General features: G+C 37.9%; 1 protein-coding gene across 6 annotated transcripts in view; it reads left to right on the forward strand.

The window, feature by feature from the left end:
• AUTS2 (activator of transcription and developmental regulator AUTS2) overlaps positions 1–19,683 on the forward strand; it is a 1,113,014-nt gene that overhangs the window by 482,989 nt on the left and 610,342 nt on the right. For all 6 annotated transcript variants that reach the window (XM_042970860.1, XM_042970862.1, XM_042970861.1 and 3 more), the window contains one exon: positions 12,756–12,857. In XM_042970860.1, the coding sequence (XP_042826794.1) occupies positions 12,756–12,857 (102 nt within the window). The remainder of the gene's footprint in view (positions 1–12,755; positions 12,858–19,683) is intronic.

The raw sequence follows: 19,683 nt of genomic DNA on the forward strand, positions 1-19,683 counted from the left end.
GTTGCATCCTGTAATCGGGATGATCAGGGAAGCCCTCACTAAGAAAGTGACATTGAAATAAAGACTTCAGTGAACTTTGTGCCTTCTGGAGGCTGAACATTTCAGATAGCTGTTGCAGCAAGTGCAAAGGCCCTGAGGCGGGAGCATGCCTGCCTTGTTTGAGGAACAGTCAGTGAAGTTTGCTACACTGATACAGAGGGACCTAGGCCAGAGAAATAATGGGTGAACCAGATGCAGTAGGGACTACTTTGTTGGCCTTTGTGATGACCTTAGTGTTTATTATGATGATGATGGAGAGACTCTGGAAGATTTTGAGAAGTATAGCATGTGAACTGACTTTTTTAATAGGAGCACTCTGGATCTTGGGAGAAATGGACGGAAGTAGCAGGCAAGGTCACAAGCAGGGAGATCAGATAGGAAGTTGGTGTCGTAATCTAGGCAAGAGACAAAGGTGGCTTTGACTAGAGTGGTAGCTGTAGGAGTAACGATTTTGTCCTAAGCAATTAGAAAAGTAAAATTGTTATTAATAACAATTGGAAACATTGAGAAAATGGCTTTAGTCACTTTAGGTTTCAGACACCTTTTCAGTGTGTAAGTGGAATTGAAGGATGTACCTAGATTTAGAAGACTGGGTTTTGGGGAAGAGATTGAGGCTAAGAATAGAAGTTAGGCATCACCAGCACATAGATCATTTTTAAAACATTGAGACTGGATAAGATCATTGAAGGTAGTGAGTATAGGCCTAGAAAAGAAGAGGTGTAACAACTGAGCCATGGAGAACCGAACATTAAGAGTTGAGATTAAGAGGAGAAGCCAGACTGGTAAGGAGCGGCCAGAGAGGTGGGAGGAAAGTCAGGAGTAAAACAAAGTGCTTCAAGGATGTGGGAGTGATGAGTTGTGTCAGATGTTACCCGTAGGTAGATAGGTCGGGAGGACAGGCACTGACAGTGATCACTAGGTTCAGCATTCAGAGTTTGTTGTTGACTGGTACTGTACTGCTGTTAAAGCCAGTCAACGGGGACTTTGACGTTGCTTCCTTAAGTCATGTCCCTTCCCATAGTGGAAGAGTTCAAAGGGCCAAGGACATGTGTCCACTTGGAGCCCACCACACGCCTTCTACACATATTGCTACTGATTAGCTAGGATTCCAGAATTCCAGGCCAAATGTCCTCAGTCGGACTTTGAGGGTCTGCTTGCTGGGTCCATCCTCCTGGGAGGGCACAGCACCACAGCTCTGTGTATGCCTGAGCCCGAGCTGGGGGGCACAGCTAGTGCACTTGGGGGAAAGTGGGCAGGGTGGATGGAACCTGGAGTATGGGCTAGGACATTGCACACGGGCAGGTGAAGCTTCTTGAGAACTACAGACAGTAAACGAAAGACACCAGGCCAGGGATGGGCTCTCCCACACTGCCACATTCCATCAAGAAATTCAAGGAAGACAGAATTTTAAATTAAAACCTGGCCTTCAGTGTCATTACGGACATTCATTTGACAAGGTCAGAGGATAGAAATATTTTCTTTAACACTATATTAGCGTGATATGCAACTTTTCACTATTCAGCGTTTGGGTCTTTGGTCCTGAGCGCTGAAAATGCCTCTGATAGCCTGTTGTTGAACTTGACAGGAGCAATTTCATGACAGGTGAGGACAAAAACCTCACTGGGCTGAGTTAACCAGAGAATTGGAGGAGAAGAATTGGTGATACTGAATAAAATGTTTTCAAGAATTATTTGTAAAGGGCATGAAAGAAATGGAAAGATAGCTGGGTTCTTCTATTTGTCTTGTTTCATTTCTTTTTTCTTCTAAGGTGGGAAAAAATAGCAGCCAGGATGTTTGTACCCATAAGAAAAGGATTCTGTTAGTCTGCTAGGCTGCCATAACAAAATACCACAGAGTGGGTAGCTTCAAAAAAACAGAAATTTATTTTCTCACAGTTCTGGAGACTAGAAGCCCGAGATCAATATGTTGGCAGATAACGGTTTTTCTGAGGCCTCTCTCCTTGCCTCGCTGGTGGTCACTTTCTCCCTGTGGTTTTCATGGTCCTTTCTCTTTTCACGTGCCTCCGTGTTGTCTCGATGTCTCAATGGCCTCTTCTTAAAAGGACACCTGTCAGATTTGATTAGGGCCCACCCTAATGGTCTCTATCTAACTTAATTCCCTTTTTAAAGTTTGTCTCTCCAAATATAGTCACATTCTGAAGTAATTGAAATCAGGGTTGTAACATAAGAATTTTGGATGGACACAGTTCAGTCTGTAAAAGGGATCTCAATTATTCTAGAACATGCATTTGTGGAACCCATCTCACTTAGGAAATGTCTGTGGCTTTTTTAAAAAGGTGACTGTAGTGCTTGCATGGAAATAATGTAGCTTAGGACAGAATAGTCACTAATGGGTGATGAGTTTAGTGATATACAGGTTACTAAGTGCTATGGACTGAATTATGCCTCCGCCCAATTTGTATATTAAACCCCCAGTGTATTTGGAGTAAGGAAGTAATTAAGGTTAAGTGAGGTCATAAAGGGTAGGACCCTGATTAATGCACAGGAAGGGTTACTGGAGAGCCAGCTCTCCCTCTCCCCGCCATGTGAGGACACAGAGAGAAGGTGGCTGTCTGCAAGCCAGGAAGAGAGTTGAGCTCTCACCAGAAACTGCCCATGCTGACCTTGATCTTGTACTTCCAGCCTGCAAGACCACGAGAAAAGGTCTGTTAATTAAGCCATCAGTCTGTGGAATTTTGTTATGGCAGCCTGTGCCTAGTTGAGCATTAAGATACCCAGGGATAGGGGAGGGACCCTCAGCCTTGATGAGAATTTAGTATTTGATTGGACTGGAAATGTATTGGTACCAAAACAGTGGCAAGTTGGGAAGAGGTTTGCTCTTAAAATTCATATCTTAAAAGTTTCGATAGCTTTTAACCAAGGTATTTTATATCCTTACGAATTCTAGATGTTCATAATCTAGCAATGAAAATGAATAGTCACTAAGTATATGGGTTAGAGGAGAATAATGCCTTTTCTGGAGATAAGGTTTTAAAACTTATTTTTATAGCAACCTTAAAATGTATACTAAAATAGAGATAATAGTGTAATAAACCCACATGTGTATGCTCATTGTCCAACCTCAGCAATTAAGACATGTCTCATCTTATTTCATCAGTATCCCTTATCCCCCCAGCCACCTCCCCACAGGTGCTATTATTCTCCCTATCACCTGCATTACTTTGAAAAGTAAACCCCAAATAGCAACTCATTTCAATCATAAATATTTCAGTATGTAGCTACAAAAAGCTTGCCCTTTTTCTTTACCTATATCAAAATATAAACAGTTTTTAATATCATCAATACCTGGTCAGTGGACATATTTTTGAGTTTGTCTCATAATTTTTCAGCACTTTCCTCAAATTAGGTTGAAAACAAGATCTGTTTCTGTCAGAGTGTTGAGGTACCCTACCTGTTATCCCATCCCTACTTTTCTGTGCTTACTTTGCAATTTATTCTTTGAGGGAATCTGGCAATTGATGGATTTTGCTGATTTTGTATCCCCTGTTACATAGTTTGACACTTGCCCCTATCTCTTACATTTCTTGTAAGTTTGTATTATAATCTGTGGTAAATCAGATTCAGGTTTGATTTTTTTGGGGGGCGGGGGTGGGGTGGGGTGATGTGTTCTCATATCAGGAGGCATACATTATCTGGTTTTCTCTCTTTTTAGGTTATGGAAGCCAATGATGCTTGATTCCTTACGTTATTTTTTTTTTCATTATCACAAGGTGCTCCGAAGATAACCAATAAGGCGTATTTGTTGGTTTTCTTTTAATGTAATTGTTTATTTGTATAACCATAATTGATAGGTTTCAATTCTCTGTGAATATCAATTCAATTATGATATTGATAATAAAGTCCCATCTGTGATTAGTGGAAGCACCTTAAATTTGGATTGCAAGTCTCTTTGCCATGGTCTTTCTGGGATGACAAGATGTGTCAGACTCAACTTATATATTTCTTTCCTTAGACCTCTGTTGGCTATTTTTTCATGGTAGAATGGGAAAAATAAAACACATAAAGCATTCTGTGTTTGAGGTGATGGTTATTTTAAAGAATGCCAGGCCATTTAGAAAGTTGTTTGAAAACATGTTTTCTTATAGAAAAATATAAAGTTATGTGTATTTGTTATTTTTGTATATTCATCCTCACCAACCAATTCGTACGGTCTCAGAATTTCTTTTTATTAGTCAAAATCTCATTATCAGAGGTCTAGAAACTTTGCCAAAGCAGTCAGACCTTGCTCCATCAAGTTACTGCATTGCTCATGTGTACTGCATGTGAATTTCCGAGGTAATTGGAAAATAGATTTATCTTTTAGTCCACAGTCATACTCAAGGAATGCCAAACATCTTCTGTTCATTCAGGCTTTTCTCTTTAATTCCATTCTTGTACTTCCTTCCCCCATTTCCCTACAGTGTAGACATCCTTCTCGGTAGAAAATGAAGTCAGGCATGTTATCATGTTTTTGTCAACATAATTCAACCTAGAAATAGTACCCAAGTTGTAGATAGAGAGATGGGAGTTGTATGTCAAGCCTTGCTATTTACACTTCCATTCTCTTCCCTTCACATTATTAGGTTATAAAGAAATAGCATCGTAATAGCCTCTTGGCTAAATCATAGAGAGTTATGATTCTCTTGATAAGCTGCAGAACATTATTAAGTTCTGCTGTCTGGGTCGAGTGTCTATTGGAAGGATATCAAAGTTGGTCAGATTGCACTTGATTGTCTTAATTGCTTCTTGTTTATGTTCGAAACTATGCAGTTAGATTGATCTTGGCTCATTTTCCTCTCTTTATTAACTTTCAGGGTTTATTTTTACTGCTGTGAAGTCCACTGAACTCCTTTAAGTGTTGAATAATACATGTGATTGACAAGTGGAAGTACTTCAGTAGTTTCCATTTTCCAGCTAATAACGCAACCTTCAAGTTATCATCAGTGCAATACCTTAAATATTTATTTGGGAACATCACTGTAACATTTAGATAAATAGCACTCCAAAGTCCAGGCATATCCAAGAACCCTATCTTATTTTGCATTAGTGAAACTTTACTAATTCCATTGGAATGATTTTATGATAAATGGATTTAGAGGCAATTTCTCCTTTTCTTGTCTTTGTAAACCCACTGTGGTAGGCAGAATTCCAAGATGGCCCTCAGGACACTTGCCTCCTGTTTACTCCACTTAGATTTGTATATAGCATAGTTGACTTAAAGAAAGGGAGTTATCTTCTGTGAGCCTGACCTAATCAGTAAAGTCTTTAACAGGGAATGGTTTCTGGAGTAAGAGGTGAAAATGATAGCACCTTTTACTTTTTAAAATAAACCACCTTATTGAAATGTAAGTTACATGTCATGAAATCCACTTATTGTAAGTGTACAATTTAATGAGTTTTAGTAAATTTATAGAGTTGTATGAGCTGAGCATCACCATCCTCCAATTTTAGAACTTTGCCATCAACTCAAAAATTTCCCTTATGCCCATTTGCAGTTGGTGGACTCTTACATTCTTATGAAAGATTCTGTTAGAACTCAGTGAACTACCCTTTATTTTATTATTAAATTTAATTTGTTTATTTCATCAAATTTTTGCAGCTTTTTTAATTAAAAAATCATTCTGTAGTTCCCTTTGTGTTTCGTTATTGGATTTTGGCATAAATTCACTTGGCACATTTTTCTTAATGCTCTGAATCAAATTTTGCTAAAAATTTTTAAATGTTTGGGGCACCTGGGTGACTCAGTTGGTTAAGACTCTGACTTTGGCTCAAGTCATGATCTCATAGTTCGTGGGTTCAAGCCCCACGTCGGGCTCTGTGCTGACAGCTTAGAGCCTGGAGCCTCCTTCGGATTCTGTGTCTCCCTGTCTGCCCCTCCCCCCTCTTTCAAAAGTGAAAAAAAACCTTAAAATTTTTTTTAATTAAAAGATTTTTAAAAGTTTAAACTATTTGGTTATGATTTTGACAGTACCACATAGAATGTTTAGTACTATAATTTAGACATGTGTCTATTCTCACATTTTTATAGTACTCATATTCTTATATTTTACATTATATAATATATAATTATTCTATTATATTATTATGTTTGATTGTATTTGATTTTGTTCTTTATCACATTTTTCTTCGATTTGTAAGCAGTATGTCCCTCTAAATTCTGTGAGTTTCACTCCCATTTATACTCTAGTTTAGTAATTGTGTACAGTATTTCAGTTTCCAATTCATTATGTACTTTTCACTTTTGGAATCTCTTTTCTTTATTTGTCCCTGTAGTTGCTTTTTTGTCTTCTTCCTTTTTGATCTCTATAACTAGGCTCTTTACTTACTATTATTGTCCACTTTACAAAATAAATTAAAGTCTCTGAGTTAACCTCTAGCACAGAATTTACAGCACCCTGTAAATTTTTTTATCTTATGTATTTATAATTTTATTTTCTAAACTTTTAAATGGTGTCTTTATGATTCTGACTTTGACTCAACTGTGATTATGGAGACAACTTTTAAAGATATGTTTTAAAGATTTTTAAAAATCTCTAGGTGATAGGGATATTTATTTATTTATTTAGAGAAAATTTTATTTATTTATTATTTTTTTAATATAACTTATTGGCAAGTTAGCTAACATACAGTGTATACAGTGTGCTCTTGGCTTTGGGAGTAGATTCCCATGATTCATCACTTACATTAAATTGTCATTAATTTTTATCGTAGAGGAGGCTGCTCATGTGATTTCTACATTTTGAAATTTATTCTGATATTCTTTGTGGCCTAGTCCATCTTCATTTGGTGCTGATGTCCTGTGGGTATGCTCAAAGACGTGGTCTCTGGTAATCACCAAATTTATTACATATTGGCTCAAACTGAGTCTTTTAGCATCTGTGTCTTTTTCTATTGCTCTGTTTTCTGCCTTCCTGATTAATAGGATGCTAAAGAGTCCCATCTTGATTTCCTCGATTACTTAACATACTTCTTTACTTTATACATTGGCATAAAAAGCTTACAACTCAACCCTTCAGTATAAAGTACAGACCTATGAAGGGTAAAGATGTTATCTCTTATCACTGTAAAATGGCTGTCTGACATATGACTTCATGTAACCATTTAATTCTTTGTCTTTTTTTTCCCCTCTCTTTTTTTAAACCTAGGAGTTCTAACTAACAAATAATTGGATATTCATTTTTTCATTTATTCATTTATTTATTTAACCTCACAAATAGTAGATGTTCTTGCTGTTTTAAAAAATGGGGCTTAAAAAAAAAATGGGGCTTAATCCATATATGTTATTATTATAACCAACATAATTATATGTTTTTGCTATCTTGCTATTTCCCTTATTTTCCAGATATTCCCAATTGAGAGTATTAATTATAATTTTGATCCTTTTATATTTGATAATGATTTAGAAGACATTATTTTTAATATCTAAATTTTACCAGTGGTTAACTGTAAGATTATCAAATCCTTACTTAAAACTTTCTCTACTTATTGAAGACAATAACAAGATAATTTCTGATTCTGTGATCCCGGAGAAATTTTACACAAATTTCTTGCCCTGCCTTAGTTTCCAGAATTTATGTTTACCTTTTAGGCACAACTTGTTATATTGTACGTTTAAAAGTACAATATATTATTAATGTCCTAAAATGTTTTTTCTATTCAAATTTGTAATTTTGTTTGTATTCCCTGTTAGCTTATTTTGATGTGTCAGCTTTTCATTAAGTAGTTTAGTTCTCTTTCTCTCATCTTAAGTACCTTTTAAAACTCAAGGAATAAGACAATATAGATGCACTACAGCCACTCTGAAAAACAGTATGGAGGCTCCTTAAAAAATTAAAAATAGAAATACCCTGTGATCCAACAATCATACCATTAGGTATTTACCCAAAGGAAATACTAATTTGAAAAGTTACATGCACCCACATCTTTATTATGGCATTATTTGTAAGACCCAAAATATGGAAGCAACCCACATATTTATTGATAGATAGGTGAATGGATAAAGATGTGACACACGTGCACGCGTGCGTGCATGCACACACACACACACACACACACACACACACGAAATGGACTATTACACAGTCATGTAAAAGAATGAGATCCTGTCATTTACAACAACATGGATGGATCTAGAAGGTATTATACTAGATGGAATAAGTCGGACCAAGAAAGACAAATATATTATTTCACTCAGAAGTGCAATCTAAGTAACAAAACAAATGAATAAAGGTAGCAAAAACAGAGTCATACCTATAAATACGGAGAACAAGGTGATGTTTGGCAGAGGGAAGTGGGATGAGTGAATGGGCAAAATGGGTGAAGGGGAGTGGGTATTACAGGTTGCCAGTTATAGAATGAATACATTCTAGGAATAAAAGGTACAGCATAAGGAATATAGTCAATGGTATTATGATAGAATTGTATGGTGACACCTGCACTTGTGGGCAGAATAACATATGGAGATGTTGAATCACTAGGTTGTACCTGAAATTAATAAAACATTGTGTGTCAACTCTACTCAAATAAAAAACAAAAAAATATAGTACAAATTCAACCCAATCTATGGGGAATATTTCAACAAATGGGAAGAGTTTCATTTTGGAAAAAAACACAAACGTTTTTACAAGATTAAATACTTGCCATTTTGATGTTAGTGAAGGCATGTTACAAAATTTCATTGAAAAATAGACAAGTCTGTGCTTATTGACACATTTTTAAAACATTGTGTGAAGTTCATTCAGATCCCTGCAGGAAAACTCAGCAGTCAGACATAGGATTTATGCTGCTTTGAGGGACCAAAATGGTGGTAGGAGATTACTTTTGGATGCTTTTCTGCATTGCAGTGCATAATTCACATCATTCCGCTTGAGTTTCAAGCATTGGTATCATCTCCACATACTTTATCCTTCTGCGAATTTTGTTTGAAGAGTTAATGACACCCACAGAGCATCTAGCATCTTGAACTCTCCATACTGAAGCTGAAGAGTGGCAGAGCCTGGGTCACAAATCTTGGCAGGTGTATACAGAATTCCTGCACCTTCACTGAGTCCAGCGTGATGGGATTTCGTTACATGTTCATTAGCAGCGATAAAACCATGGATCGTTATTTTCCTAATTAGCCATTAATAACAGTTAACTCTAACGACATAACAGCTTCAGAGTTTTTGATTGTATTGTTGACAATGAAGTCGAATGGAAAACAACTCATCTTCTTATATATTGTAAAAGTTGTTAATCTTATTGATAGGATCACTACCACTCATGCCAGATACTAGCTTCCTTTTTATTTCATCTGTTTTGTTCTAATTCTGATGCCAAAATTGTATAATATTCTAATGAGAAGACAATTCTGGAAATGAGTGAATTACATTAATTTTTAAATAAACGAGGTATTTTAGCGTATCTGAAAAAAGGTAGTAAGAAATCTCATTGCATCTGTTATAGCAGTAGCTTTCTTACAACAGCCGCCATGGGTGCTAGGACAAATCAATGCAAGCGGATCGATTTTTCTTAGGTCTTTAAATGTTTAAGCCAGCACCTGGCCTTTGTAATGTCTCTTGGTTGTAGGTAATAGCTGGGAATTTCAGGTGAAGGATTACAACTTCTAAGTTAGCTGTGCTACCCCAAATGATCCATTGGATATGGCTGAAAATGCCAGTTTTAAATGTATTCATGGGATTAGGAGTGAATACTTCTTTGCCTGAAATCTTGTGGTTTAGCTTTAGTACTTACTGTAGTCAATCCATTTCTTTGAAATATTGAGCTGTCTGACAGCTTAAAATCCTAAGTTTCCTTTAAACTTGAGCCTGGCTTTGGAGGAGAAAAGGGCAGTGTGGGGGCGGATTTTATGTAAGGCTCTCCAAAGAGAATTCACTGATGTGCTTTTGCTGGAAGGGCACAGGGAAGGCAAGGAAGCTGGTTCATCTCAGTCCTTCTTGGGTTTTGCCCTTAGCCTAGATCAACATTTAGTCAGATAATTTACATCAGAGCCACTGAAGTCTCTTGTTGGGCCTGTTAAAGTCATCATTTTCCTTCTATGAAGAAATATGGAAGAGATCCAAATGCCATGTCCAGATTTTGGTAAGCCAGGTGGATATCAGGAGAAGTCTTCATGCTCTTATGCTGTTAATTCCCTACAGGATGTTTATCTCGTCTAGTTTGAGGGGCTGAGTTTTTATAAACACCTCTTGATCAATATCACCTTATGAGACTTCTTTTTTTGTGTGTGAATTAAGTCAGGTACCACAAATATGTTAAAAACATACTCTGTAGAGAATATTCATATCCTGCAGATTTCATTATTTCCACACGAAATGCTAACATACTAAATAGGTTCTAAGAAGTAAAATGAAGAGAGCGGTAAGCTGTACAGACATGGACTGAGTCCTAGATATCTTGCTTAATTCTGAGCATATTATTTGCTCTATTTGTTTCTTCATTCACTCATTGGAAGTAGCATTACCTGCCTTTACTTAAGTCAGAGGTCCAGGGAGATGAAAATTATGACATTGCCTATAAATTAGAGTGCCTATTCCACATACAGATTTTATCACTAGTCAGATGTATATAATAACAGTAAGCCTTTTCATACTTGAAAGTATATAATTATCAGAGGCGTTTAATGAAGAATGATATACTGGCTAAACTTTGAAGGCATACATCAAAAAATATATCTAGAAAGAAGGAGCTCTTCAAAAACCATAGCGGATCATATCTGAGCATTAAAAACAATCTTGACCTGAAATGCACAGAGAAGGGTAGGGTGAGCTTTACTGGTTGAGGAAATCTAGTGTGAATACATAGGTGCAGGATGGAAATGGACATGACATGTTCAGGAAATTGAGAGAAAGTGATGTTCATTTTAGATTGAATTCCCCTTTATTATAAGTGTAAAAATGAAAATTTGAAGAGAATGACAATATTCTGAACTTTTATTCCATAGTAATAAGAAAAGGCTCATATAGCTTGCATCTGAATTAACTTAGAATTAGCAGGTTTAGCAGTAATTTAGAAGGAAACTAAGTACTTAAGGGCCCAGGAGGATACAAAGTAAAATGAGTATCATTTTTCTGGGTTCCATTAGAGAAGACTTCTGGAGAAAGGGAGTTTTAGAAGAAAGTGATAAAAGTGGATTTGTAGAAAGGCTGAAAGCAAAAAAAGAATGCTCTGTATAGTGGGGATTTGGGGACAGCTTATTAGCTGGTGTGACCCAGAGTGGCACCTGAACTGCAGTTTTTAAAGAAGCACATTAGACAAGGAATGTGGATTTAGATTCATTCTCCATTTGTCTTGCTTCACATTCCCCCTTGGCCCCGGAGCCACATGAAAACCTGCAGGCAAAAATTGTGCTACCTATTACCTGTTCTTCTCTCTGAAATTCCCTCCTTCCCAGAAGTATGGGGCTTATGTTTTGTTTGAGACTTTCCATGTCTGATCCATGCACCCCTCTGTAATGTTTCTTCCAATTTCCTCCCAGAAGGAAATCTCTGTTTCAGATAAGACTCCTTCTGATCATTTCCTAGCATGTTGCTTTCCCTGCCTTTGTTTTCTGTCTTTCTCCTGTCAAGAGTATCTTCCCCTCTCTTCTCAGCCGTATGAGCTCAATCCACTTTGAAAATCCAAGGCTTCAGAGGTTACCTTTCTTCCTTCTTTTTGGTGTTACATTTAGCATGTGTTTCCTTGTGTTATTATATTTGCTTGTCTTGCCGTCTTTCCCTTGCGAGATTAAGAACATTGTGAAAGGGCTGTATGTTATAACCTGCATCAGATTGCTTGGGGTCTGTCCAAAGGTGGTTGCTGATGATAGTATCATAGACTAATGGTCCATATGTGGGGGACTCATAGTCCCATATAGACTAATGGTTTGCAGTTCTGTGTGTTTATTCATTTCAGTGGAATATCAGAGCTGGGTAAATGTGTAGAAACTGCCAATATGTAAGCTTCATAAGATTAGAGCCTTTTACCTTTTTTTTTTTTTTTTTTTTTTTTTTTTTTTTTGGTTTAGCATCATATTTTCAGCTCTTACTACCAGGCCTAGATGCCACACTCAATACATATTTGTTGAATGAGTGCTGGCTAATATCCTTAAGCTGTAGGTCTTAATTTGGTACTCTTAAATATCTGACAGGGGACCTCCACAGTGTTGTCTCAGAAATCAGGATCATTGTCTTCTTGGTGGTTGAACAATAACATAGAGCATCTCATCATTTTCTCCTAGAAGAAGACATTGTCTTTTGCTCTGTTTTGTTGTATTCTTTCTTCAGAGGAGGACAGGGGAAATAAGGCGGGCCCCCAGAGTTGGTGTAATCTGGCTTTAATTCATTGTGTTTGGTCTTTATATTATTGACAAAAATGCCCCAGTGGAATAGAGGAAAAATCAGAGGGAAGATTAATTTCCAAGATTCATGGACCTTTGTTAGATTTTTTTTTCAGGGCGTGTGTGTGTGTGTGTGTGTGTGTGTGTGCGCGCGCGTGCACACGCGCGCGTGTGTGTGTTTAGGCTTATTCACTCAGATTTACATTGACATTTTATGGTATATGTTTTGCTTAGCCTGCTCTCTGTGTTTCTTCCTGCGTCCGCTTGCCTGGCACTACTCAGAAGCTGAGAAGAATGTTCAAATGCAGGACCTTAAGTTGTTCACTTTGACAAGACCTGAAGAACAGTTGTGTGAGGAGACCACTGACTTTGTTCTTTCTCCTCTTTTCTTTTGCCTTTAGCTGAAGCCAGGCCAGAACAGCTGCAGGGACAGTGACAGTGAAAGCGCCAGCGGAGAATCCAAGGGCTTCCACAGGAGCAGCTCCCGGGAAAGGCTCAGTGATGTAAGTGGGGAAGAAGAAAAATCAAAGAAAACCACCAGACCACACATCCCCTGGGTCAAGTCTCAGTTTCCCAGCACCACCATCCCTTCCTGTCACTTTGTCTATGCACATAGTACGGTCCACCCTGTCTGGCATCGTGTTGGAGCCTGGCGAGATACTTTCCTTCTGTTTTCTAGTTTGGCCTAAAATGTGCTTTACTACTTGTTAGGTGGGCGGGAGTACTTGTGGCCTTAGGAATAAGAGATTACAAGGGGAAGTGGTAATATTTTCAGTGTCAATGTTGCAAATGAAAAAAGTAGTCCAGCAGTGCTACCACTGGAAGATGACATCATTTAACTTTGGGCTTTTTGTAATATCTTTGCCCGTGACATTGGTAAACATCCCTGTCTGTCATTTCATTCCTGTTAGAGAGGATGGCTAACCACCCACCTACTTGGCAAGAGAAGGAGTTTTATTTCCTGACTGATTTGCAAAGGAAAAATCCTTGTGATAACACACCGTACCTCCTGAGGGCTCTGTCACCCCCCTAGACCTGCCTCCTCCCACTCTCCAGCCTCCTACCTGCCAACAGGGCAGATTCCCCTTTGCCACCTCCCGAGAGCACCTGATCCTCTGGGCTCTCTTTTCTTCTATCCTAACATGTCACATGACAAGATTCTTGACCCATCTTTACCCCTGAAGGCAACACTTGGAAGCTTTCTTATAAAATGACCATTCAGGGAGAAGTTTTTATTAGTAGTAACAACAAAGGAACATTCACAGATTAAGTGAAATAGTACTCTCAAGAAAGAGACAGAAATTCAGAGTCTCTGAGTTTTAAGAAGAATAAGCAGAATTAGGACATATAATAAGGAGCAGAAACCTTTTGGCCTTTGTCTTCCTTTTTTTAAATGATTTTTAAACAGTTTTTTTTAATGTTTTTGATACTTGAGAGAGAGAGAGAGAGAGCGAGCATGAGTGAGCGAGGGAGGGGCAGAGAGAGAGGGAGACACAGAATCCAAAGTAGGCTCCAGGCTTCATGCTGTCAGCACAGACCCCAGAGCCCAATGCGTGATCAAACCCCCAAGCTGCAAGACCATGACCTAAGCCAAAGTCGGTCACTTAACAGACTGAGCCACCCAGACGTCCCTCTTTTTTTTAATACTCTAAAGCAGTTGTCTTCATCATGGTGTACAAGATCCAGTGTGTTGCAAGAAAAAACATACTAGAACTTATTTATTTTGTGTCTAAAAACAAAGGAAATTAAACTTTCCTAATACTTAATTTAATGAGGTGGAAGTAGTTTATGTATATAATTTATAAACACATGTATTTTAGGAGTGTGCTCAAAACTTTAACTAAGGGGTGTTCCTCAGCATAAAAGGTTAGAGAGCACTGCACAACTTTGCGTCATTCCTGTAATCGTCTCCCATCCATTTCTCCATCATCCAAGGTAGACCCTCTCAGGACACAGCCATCTTCCTCCACCTCTCAGGAAAATTTGAGAGATTTAGAGTGAGAGTTGATATAGAGAACATTGACTTCTGGAAAGAATTAAGTGGAATAAACAAAGTATAATTATTTCTCTGGTACTCTTAATGTCTTAATTGTAATTAATTGCATCCCATTCTTCTAATAAGGTTTAATATCCATTATACAACTAATACTAACTCAGTCTTTCGCTGCGTGAGTATGTCTGTGTATAAGAATATTTCTTTGTGTGTTTTTATATTTCATTAACTTTGTGATGGAACTATAAATTATAACAGTAAAACCGTAACAGTAAGAAATACTAAGTAAGAAATACTTAGTTGAATACAGTAAGTATTCAGTACAGTAAGAAATACTAAGTTGTTAACAATACTCAATACTTACGTAGCTCCTCTAAGATTTAATTTTTAAATTTTATTTTAAAGAGCACATGCATGTGCAAGCAGGGCAGAGGGGCAGAGAGAGAGAGAATTTTTTTTTAATTTGAGAGAGAGCACGCAAGTAGGGGAGAGGGGCAGAGGGGGAGGGAGGGGTGGAAGGAGGTGGGGAGACACAGAGAGAGACAGAGAGAGAATATCTGAAGCAGACTCCATGCTCAGTGAAGGTGCCCCCTGTTTTGATTTTAATATGAGATCTTACTAACCCTGGAAATTTTGCCAGGATTATTCCAGTTAATCATAATTTCGTCACAGAGTAGAGAAATGAAAACCATGTTAAGTCAGGGGACAGGAGTACAGTATTGTGCAGTCATTGAGATCTTTTGACTGGTTGCCTTGAATTCACTTTTCATTAGATAAAAAGAAATATGCAAGAGATAGCCTGCATTTATGGTTAGGAAGACTTAATATCATTGAGATGTCAATCCTACCCAGAACAACATACAGATTCTGGGCAATTCCTCTGAAAATTCCAGCATCCTTTTTTGCAAACAGGAGAAAGCAGATACTCAGATTTAATGTGGAATGGCATGAAACCTTAGTAGTCAACACAATCTTGGAAAAGAAGAACAAAGCTGGGAGACTCACACTTAACCAATTTTAAAACTATCAGCGAAGCTACAGTAATCAAAACGGTATGATACTGCCATCAGAATAGGCATATAAACCAATGCAATAATAGAATTGAGACTCCAAAAACAAGCCTATACATCTGTATCCAACTGATTTTTGGTATGAGTGTTCAGACCATTCAGGTGGGAGGATATTTTCTCTTGAACAGATGATGCCAGGACAACTAGATTTCCTGGTGCAAAGGCATAAAATTATAAATTTGGACCCCTGCATCACAGCATGTACACACATTAACTCAAGATGAGTCAGTAGCCTATGTATAAGAACTGAAATCATGAAACTCTTAGAAGCAAATGTGGGTCAATCTCATGATTTTGAATTTGGCAGTGGGTTCTTAGATATAGCCCCAAAACCATGAGCAACAAAAGAGAAAATAGGAAAATTGGACTTCATCCAAACCAAAACCATTTGTGCATCTCAAAGGGCATTATCAAGAAGGTGAAAAAAATCCCTATAGAATGGGAGAAAATATTTGCAAATCATATAACTGGTAAGTGTTTAATACTTAAAAATGGGAAAGGGGGGCGCCTGGGTGGCTCAGTTGGTTGAGTGACCGACTTCAGATCGAGTCATGATCTCACAGCTTGTGAGTTCGAGCCTTGCGTTGGGCTCTGGGCTGACGGCTCGGAGCCTGGGACCTGCTTCGGATTCTGTGTCTCCCTCTCTTTCTGCCTCTCCCCCACTCACATTCTGTCTCTTTCTCTCTCAAAAACAAACAAACAAACAAATAAATAAAATGGGAAAAGGACTTGAAGAGACATTTGCAGAAAAGATATACAAATGGCCAGTAAACACATGAAAGATTGTCGTCATCACAGTCATCAGGGAAATACAAGTCAAAGCCATAATGAGATATCTGTTTACATCTGCCAGGATAATTATAATAAAAAAGGGTGGGTGGGGGGAATAAGTGTTGGCAGGGATATAGAGAAATTAGAACCCTTACATGTGATGGTGTGAATGGAAAATGGTACAGCCACCATGGAAAACAGCTTGGCAATTTCTTAAATAATGAAATATAAAATTACCATATGTCCCACCAGTTCCACTGTTAGGTATATATCCAATCAAATTGAAAATAGTTGCTCAGAGAGATATTTATGTGCCTATTTTTATTGCAGCATTATTCACAATAACCAAAAGTAGAAACAACCCACCTGTCTGTCAGTAGATGGATGGATAAATGAAAAGTGGCATATATGTCCAATGGAATATTATTTAGTCATAAAAAAGGAGTTAAGTTCTCATGCATGATCCAGAACCTTGAAAGCATTATATTAAGTGAAAGAAGCTAATATTGTATGATTCCACTTATTTAAGGAACCTAGAATATGCAGATTCCTAGAGACAGAAAGCAGAAAGGACATTAACAGGGAGGGACCAGTCACGGGAGTTGGGGAAAGTGAGGGATTGGGAGCTATGGGTGAACGGTTACAAAGTTTTTGTTTAGGGTGATGAAATAGTTTTTGGATACATTCACAGCAATGTGAATGTAATTAATGCCCAAATTATACACTTAAAAATGGCTAAAATGTCAAACTTTATGTTGTGTGTATATATATATATATATACATATATATACACGTATATATGTGTATATATATGTACGTGTATATATATATATACATATATATGTATGTATATATATATGTATATATATACGTGTATATATATGTGTATATATATGTATGTATATGTATATATATACATATATATGTGTGTGTGTATATATATGTGTATATATATATATATATATACATAAATAAATAAATATATATATATATTTTTTTTTTTTTACCACAATAAAATAATGTAAAAAAAAATGAGGGCTGTAACAATCCTGAAAATCTTATGTGGATCCAGTCTGTGCAATACTTTGAGCTCATGTGACTTATTAATTTTTAAAATTCCTACCTTTCGCAACAACAGTATCAAAATATGAAAGGATAAATGACAGAGAAAAAGAAAAGGAAAAAAAGTAGTTGGCCTTTAACGAGATCTTCCAAAACCTCCAGCCACTTACTTGCTTTGCGTGAGCAGTTCTGAGGTTGCAGATTCTTACCTCAGGCCCATTGGCATCTAAAATTTGCAGAGATGAAAACCTTTGCCAAGGAAGTCAAGCCACAAAGTGATTCTTTTGGAACCAAGGCAGCACCTACCCACACAATATTTTCAAGAATGAAGATACCCCTAGTCTTTCTTAAAAGGGAATTAGTAACTAATTGCTTCAGTAACTATCAGACAATGAGGAGATGGACTGAAAGACCACGCTTAGTCTTGTTTTCGTTTACCATGGCTCTCCTTCCCGTGCTTTTGCTTTCATTAGTTTCTTGAACATGTGGAAAGTAGTTATTAACTGTTCTAAGGCCCTTAGTCTACTAATCTGTGTCATTTCCATGTCTGCCACTGTTGATTGGTTTTCCTCCCCATTATGAATTGTTATTTTCTGTCTCCTTTGCATGCTTGACAGTTTTGTTTTTGTTTTTGTTTTTGTTTTTTTTGGATGCCAGACATTGTGAATTTCTCTTTGTTGGTTGCTGGATATTATGGGTTCCTGTAAATTTTCTTGAGCTTTATTCTGGGATGCAGTTATGTCACTTGGAAATAGTTTGATTTTTCTGAGGTTTGCTTTTATGTTTTCCTGGGTGGAACCAGAGCAGCCTTTAGGCTAAGGCTAATTACTTCCCCAGTACTGAATACTCTGCCTGATTCCTGGTGCATTACGTGATTTTTTCTGAACCCTGACAGCTGGTGGAAATACCATTTTCTGCCCTATGTGAGCCCTGGGGATTGTTTGCCTGCTCCTCTCCAGTGGTTGTTCCCCTCGTTTGGGGTGCTTTTCTCCAGCAGATGTGCTGGTAGGTATTCAGGCAAAGACCAGAGGGGACCTTTTCGCAGCTTCCACGTTTCTGTCCCTGTGAAGGTCTCTTCTCTACCATCTTCTGCTTTGCAAATTCCAGCTGCCTTGGCTTCCTCCAGCTCTGTCTTCTCAACTTGGGGTACTTCTGGGCTCTACCTGGGCCACCTCTCAGTTGCCCTACTGTGGCATCAAAACTCTCTCCAGGTGTTAAGCTGGGGCAGTTTTTAGGGTCATCTCATCTGCTTCCCTTGTCTCGAAGATCACTGTCTTGCCATGCCTACTGCCCAGTTTCTAAAATCCCTCTTCTCATACATTTTGTCTGGTTTGTTGTTGTTGTTGTTGTTGTTGTTGTTGTTGTTGTTGCTTAAGGTGCAAGAACGTATCTGGTCCCTGTGAGTCCATCGTGCCCATGCCTGGTTTTTCAGCTGAGACAAAAATTCCCCTGTCTTTCCTGCATTTCAGTTATTTTTAGAAGCTTTGGCAATTGAGACTCACTCCCAAGTGCAACTAATGAAGATATTATATTATTCCAGCTTAGTTATTTTGAATTGGACAGGCAAAAAAGAGAAAGAATAAAGAACTGCAGTGTGGCTGGAGGATTTGACTCATGGGTAAAGCTTCAAAACCAAATGTGCTTGGCTTTTCTAAATTACGTATTCCCAAACTGTATTTCCAGAAGGGAATAATTGTCTACGAGGACTCTCAGATTGTCCACATCAAGGAGACACTGTAACTTGTTGAGGTTAGTCACTAAGGAAAAAGTTAAGGGGAATAATTGAGTATATAAATATTCATGATGAGTTGTTCAAGGGGGACAGTATTGCTTCTGACTTACACAGAGTTTTGTCACTGAGGAAGTTGTCAGAATTTAGGGGCTAAATTTACTTATAAATTTAGTAAATCAAATCCTCAAATTATGAAATGATCCTGGGCATTCATTACTAACACACCAAGTTTTAAGAGCAGTTTAGTTACTTATTTTCTGTGTGACCTTGAGCAAAGAACTTGATCTTTCCCAGTCTAGGTTTCTGTTTCTGCGAAATGGGCATACTTTGACCTGCCTTGTAGGTCTCCTGTGTTACTTTTTAATTTTAGTATTCTTTATTTATTTATTTTGAGAGGGGAGAGAGCGCTCGTGTGGGCAAGAGTGGAAGAAGGGCAGAGAGAGACAGCGAGAGAGAATCCTAAGCAGGTTCTGCACCATCAGTGCAGAGCCTGATGCGGGGCTCAAACTCACAAACTCCAAGATCATGACCTGAGCCAAAATCAGGAGTCGGAGGTTTAACTGACTCAGCCACCCAAGCGCCCTGTGGGTCTCCTTTAAAGATCACTTGGCACCGTGCTATTTGAATCACGTAGCACAGTTCTTGGCACATCCACCATGCTCAAAAATACTCGTTCTGGAATCATCCTTTTGTATCAGATT

Source organism: Panthera tigris, chromosome E3, assembly GCF_018350195.1.
Source record: "Panthera tigris isolate Pti1 chromosome E3, P.tigris_Pti1_mat1.1, whole genome shotgun sequence".
NCBI classification, from domain to species: domain Eukaryota; kingdom Metazoa; phylum Chordata; class Mammalia; order Carnivora; family Felidae; genus Panthera; species Panthera tigris.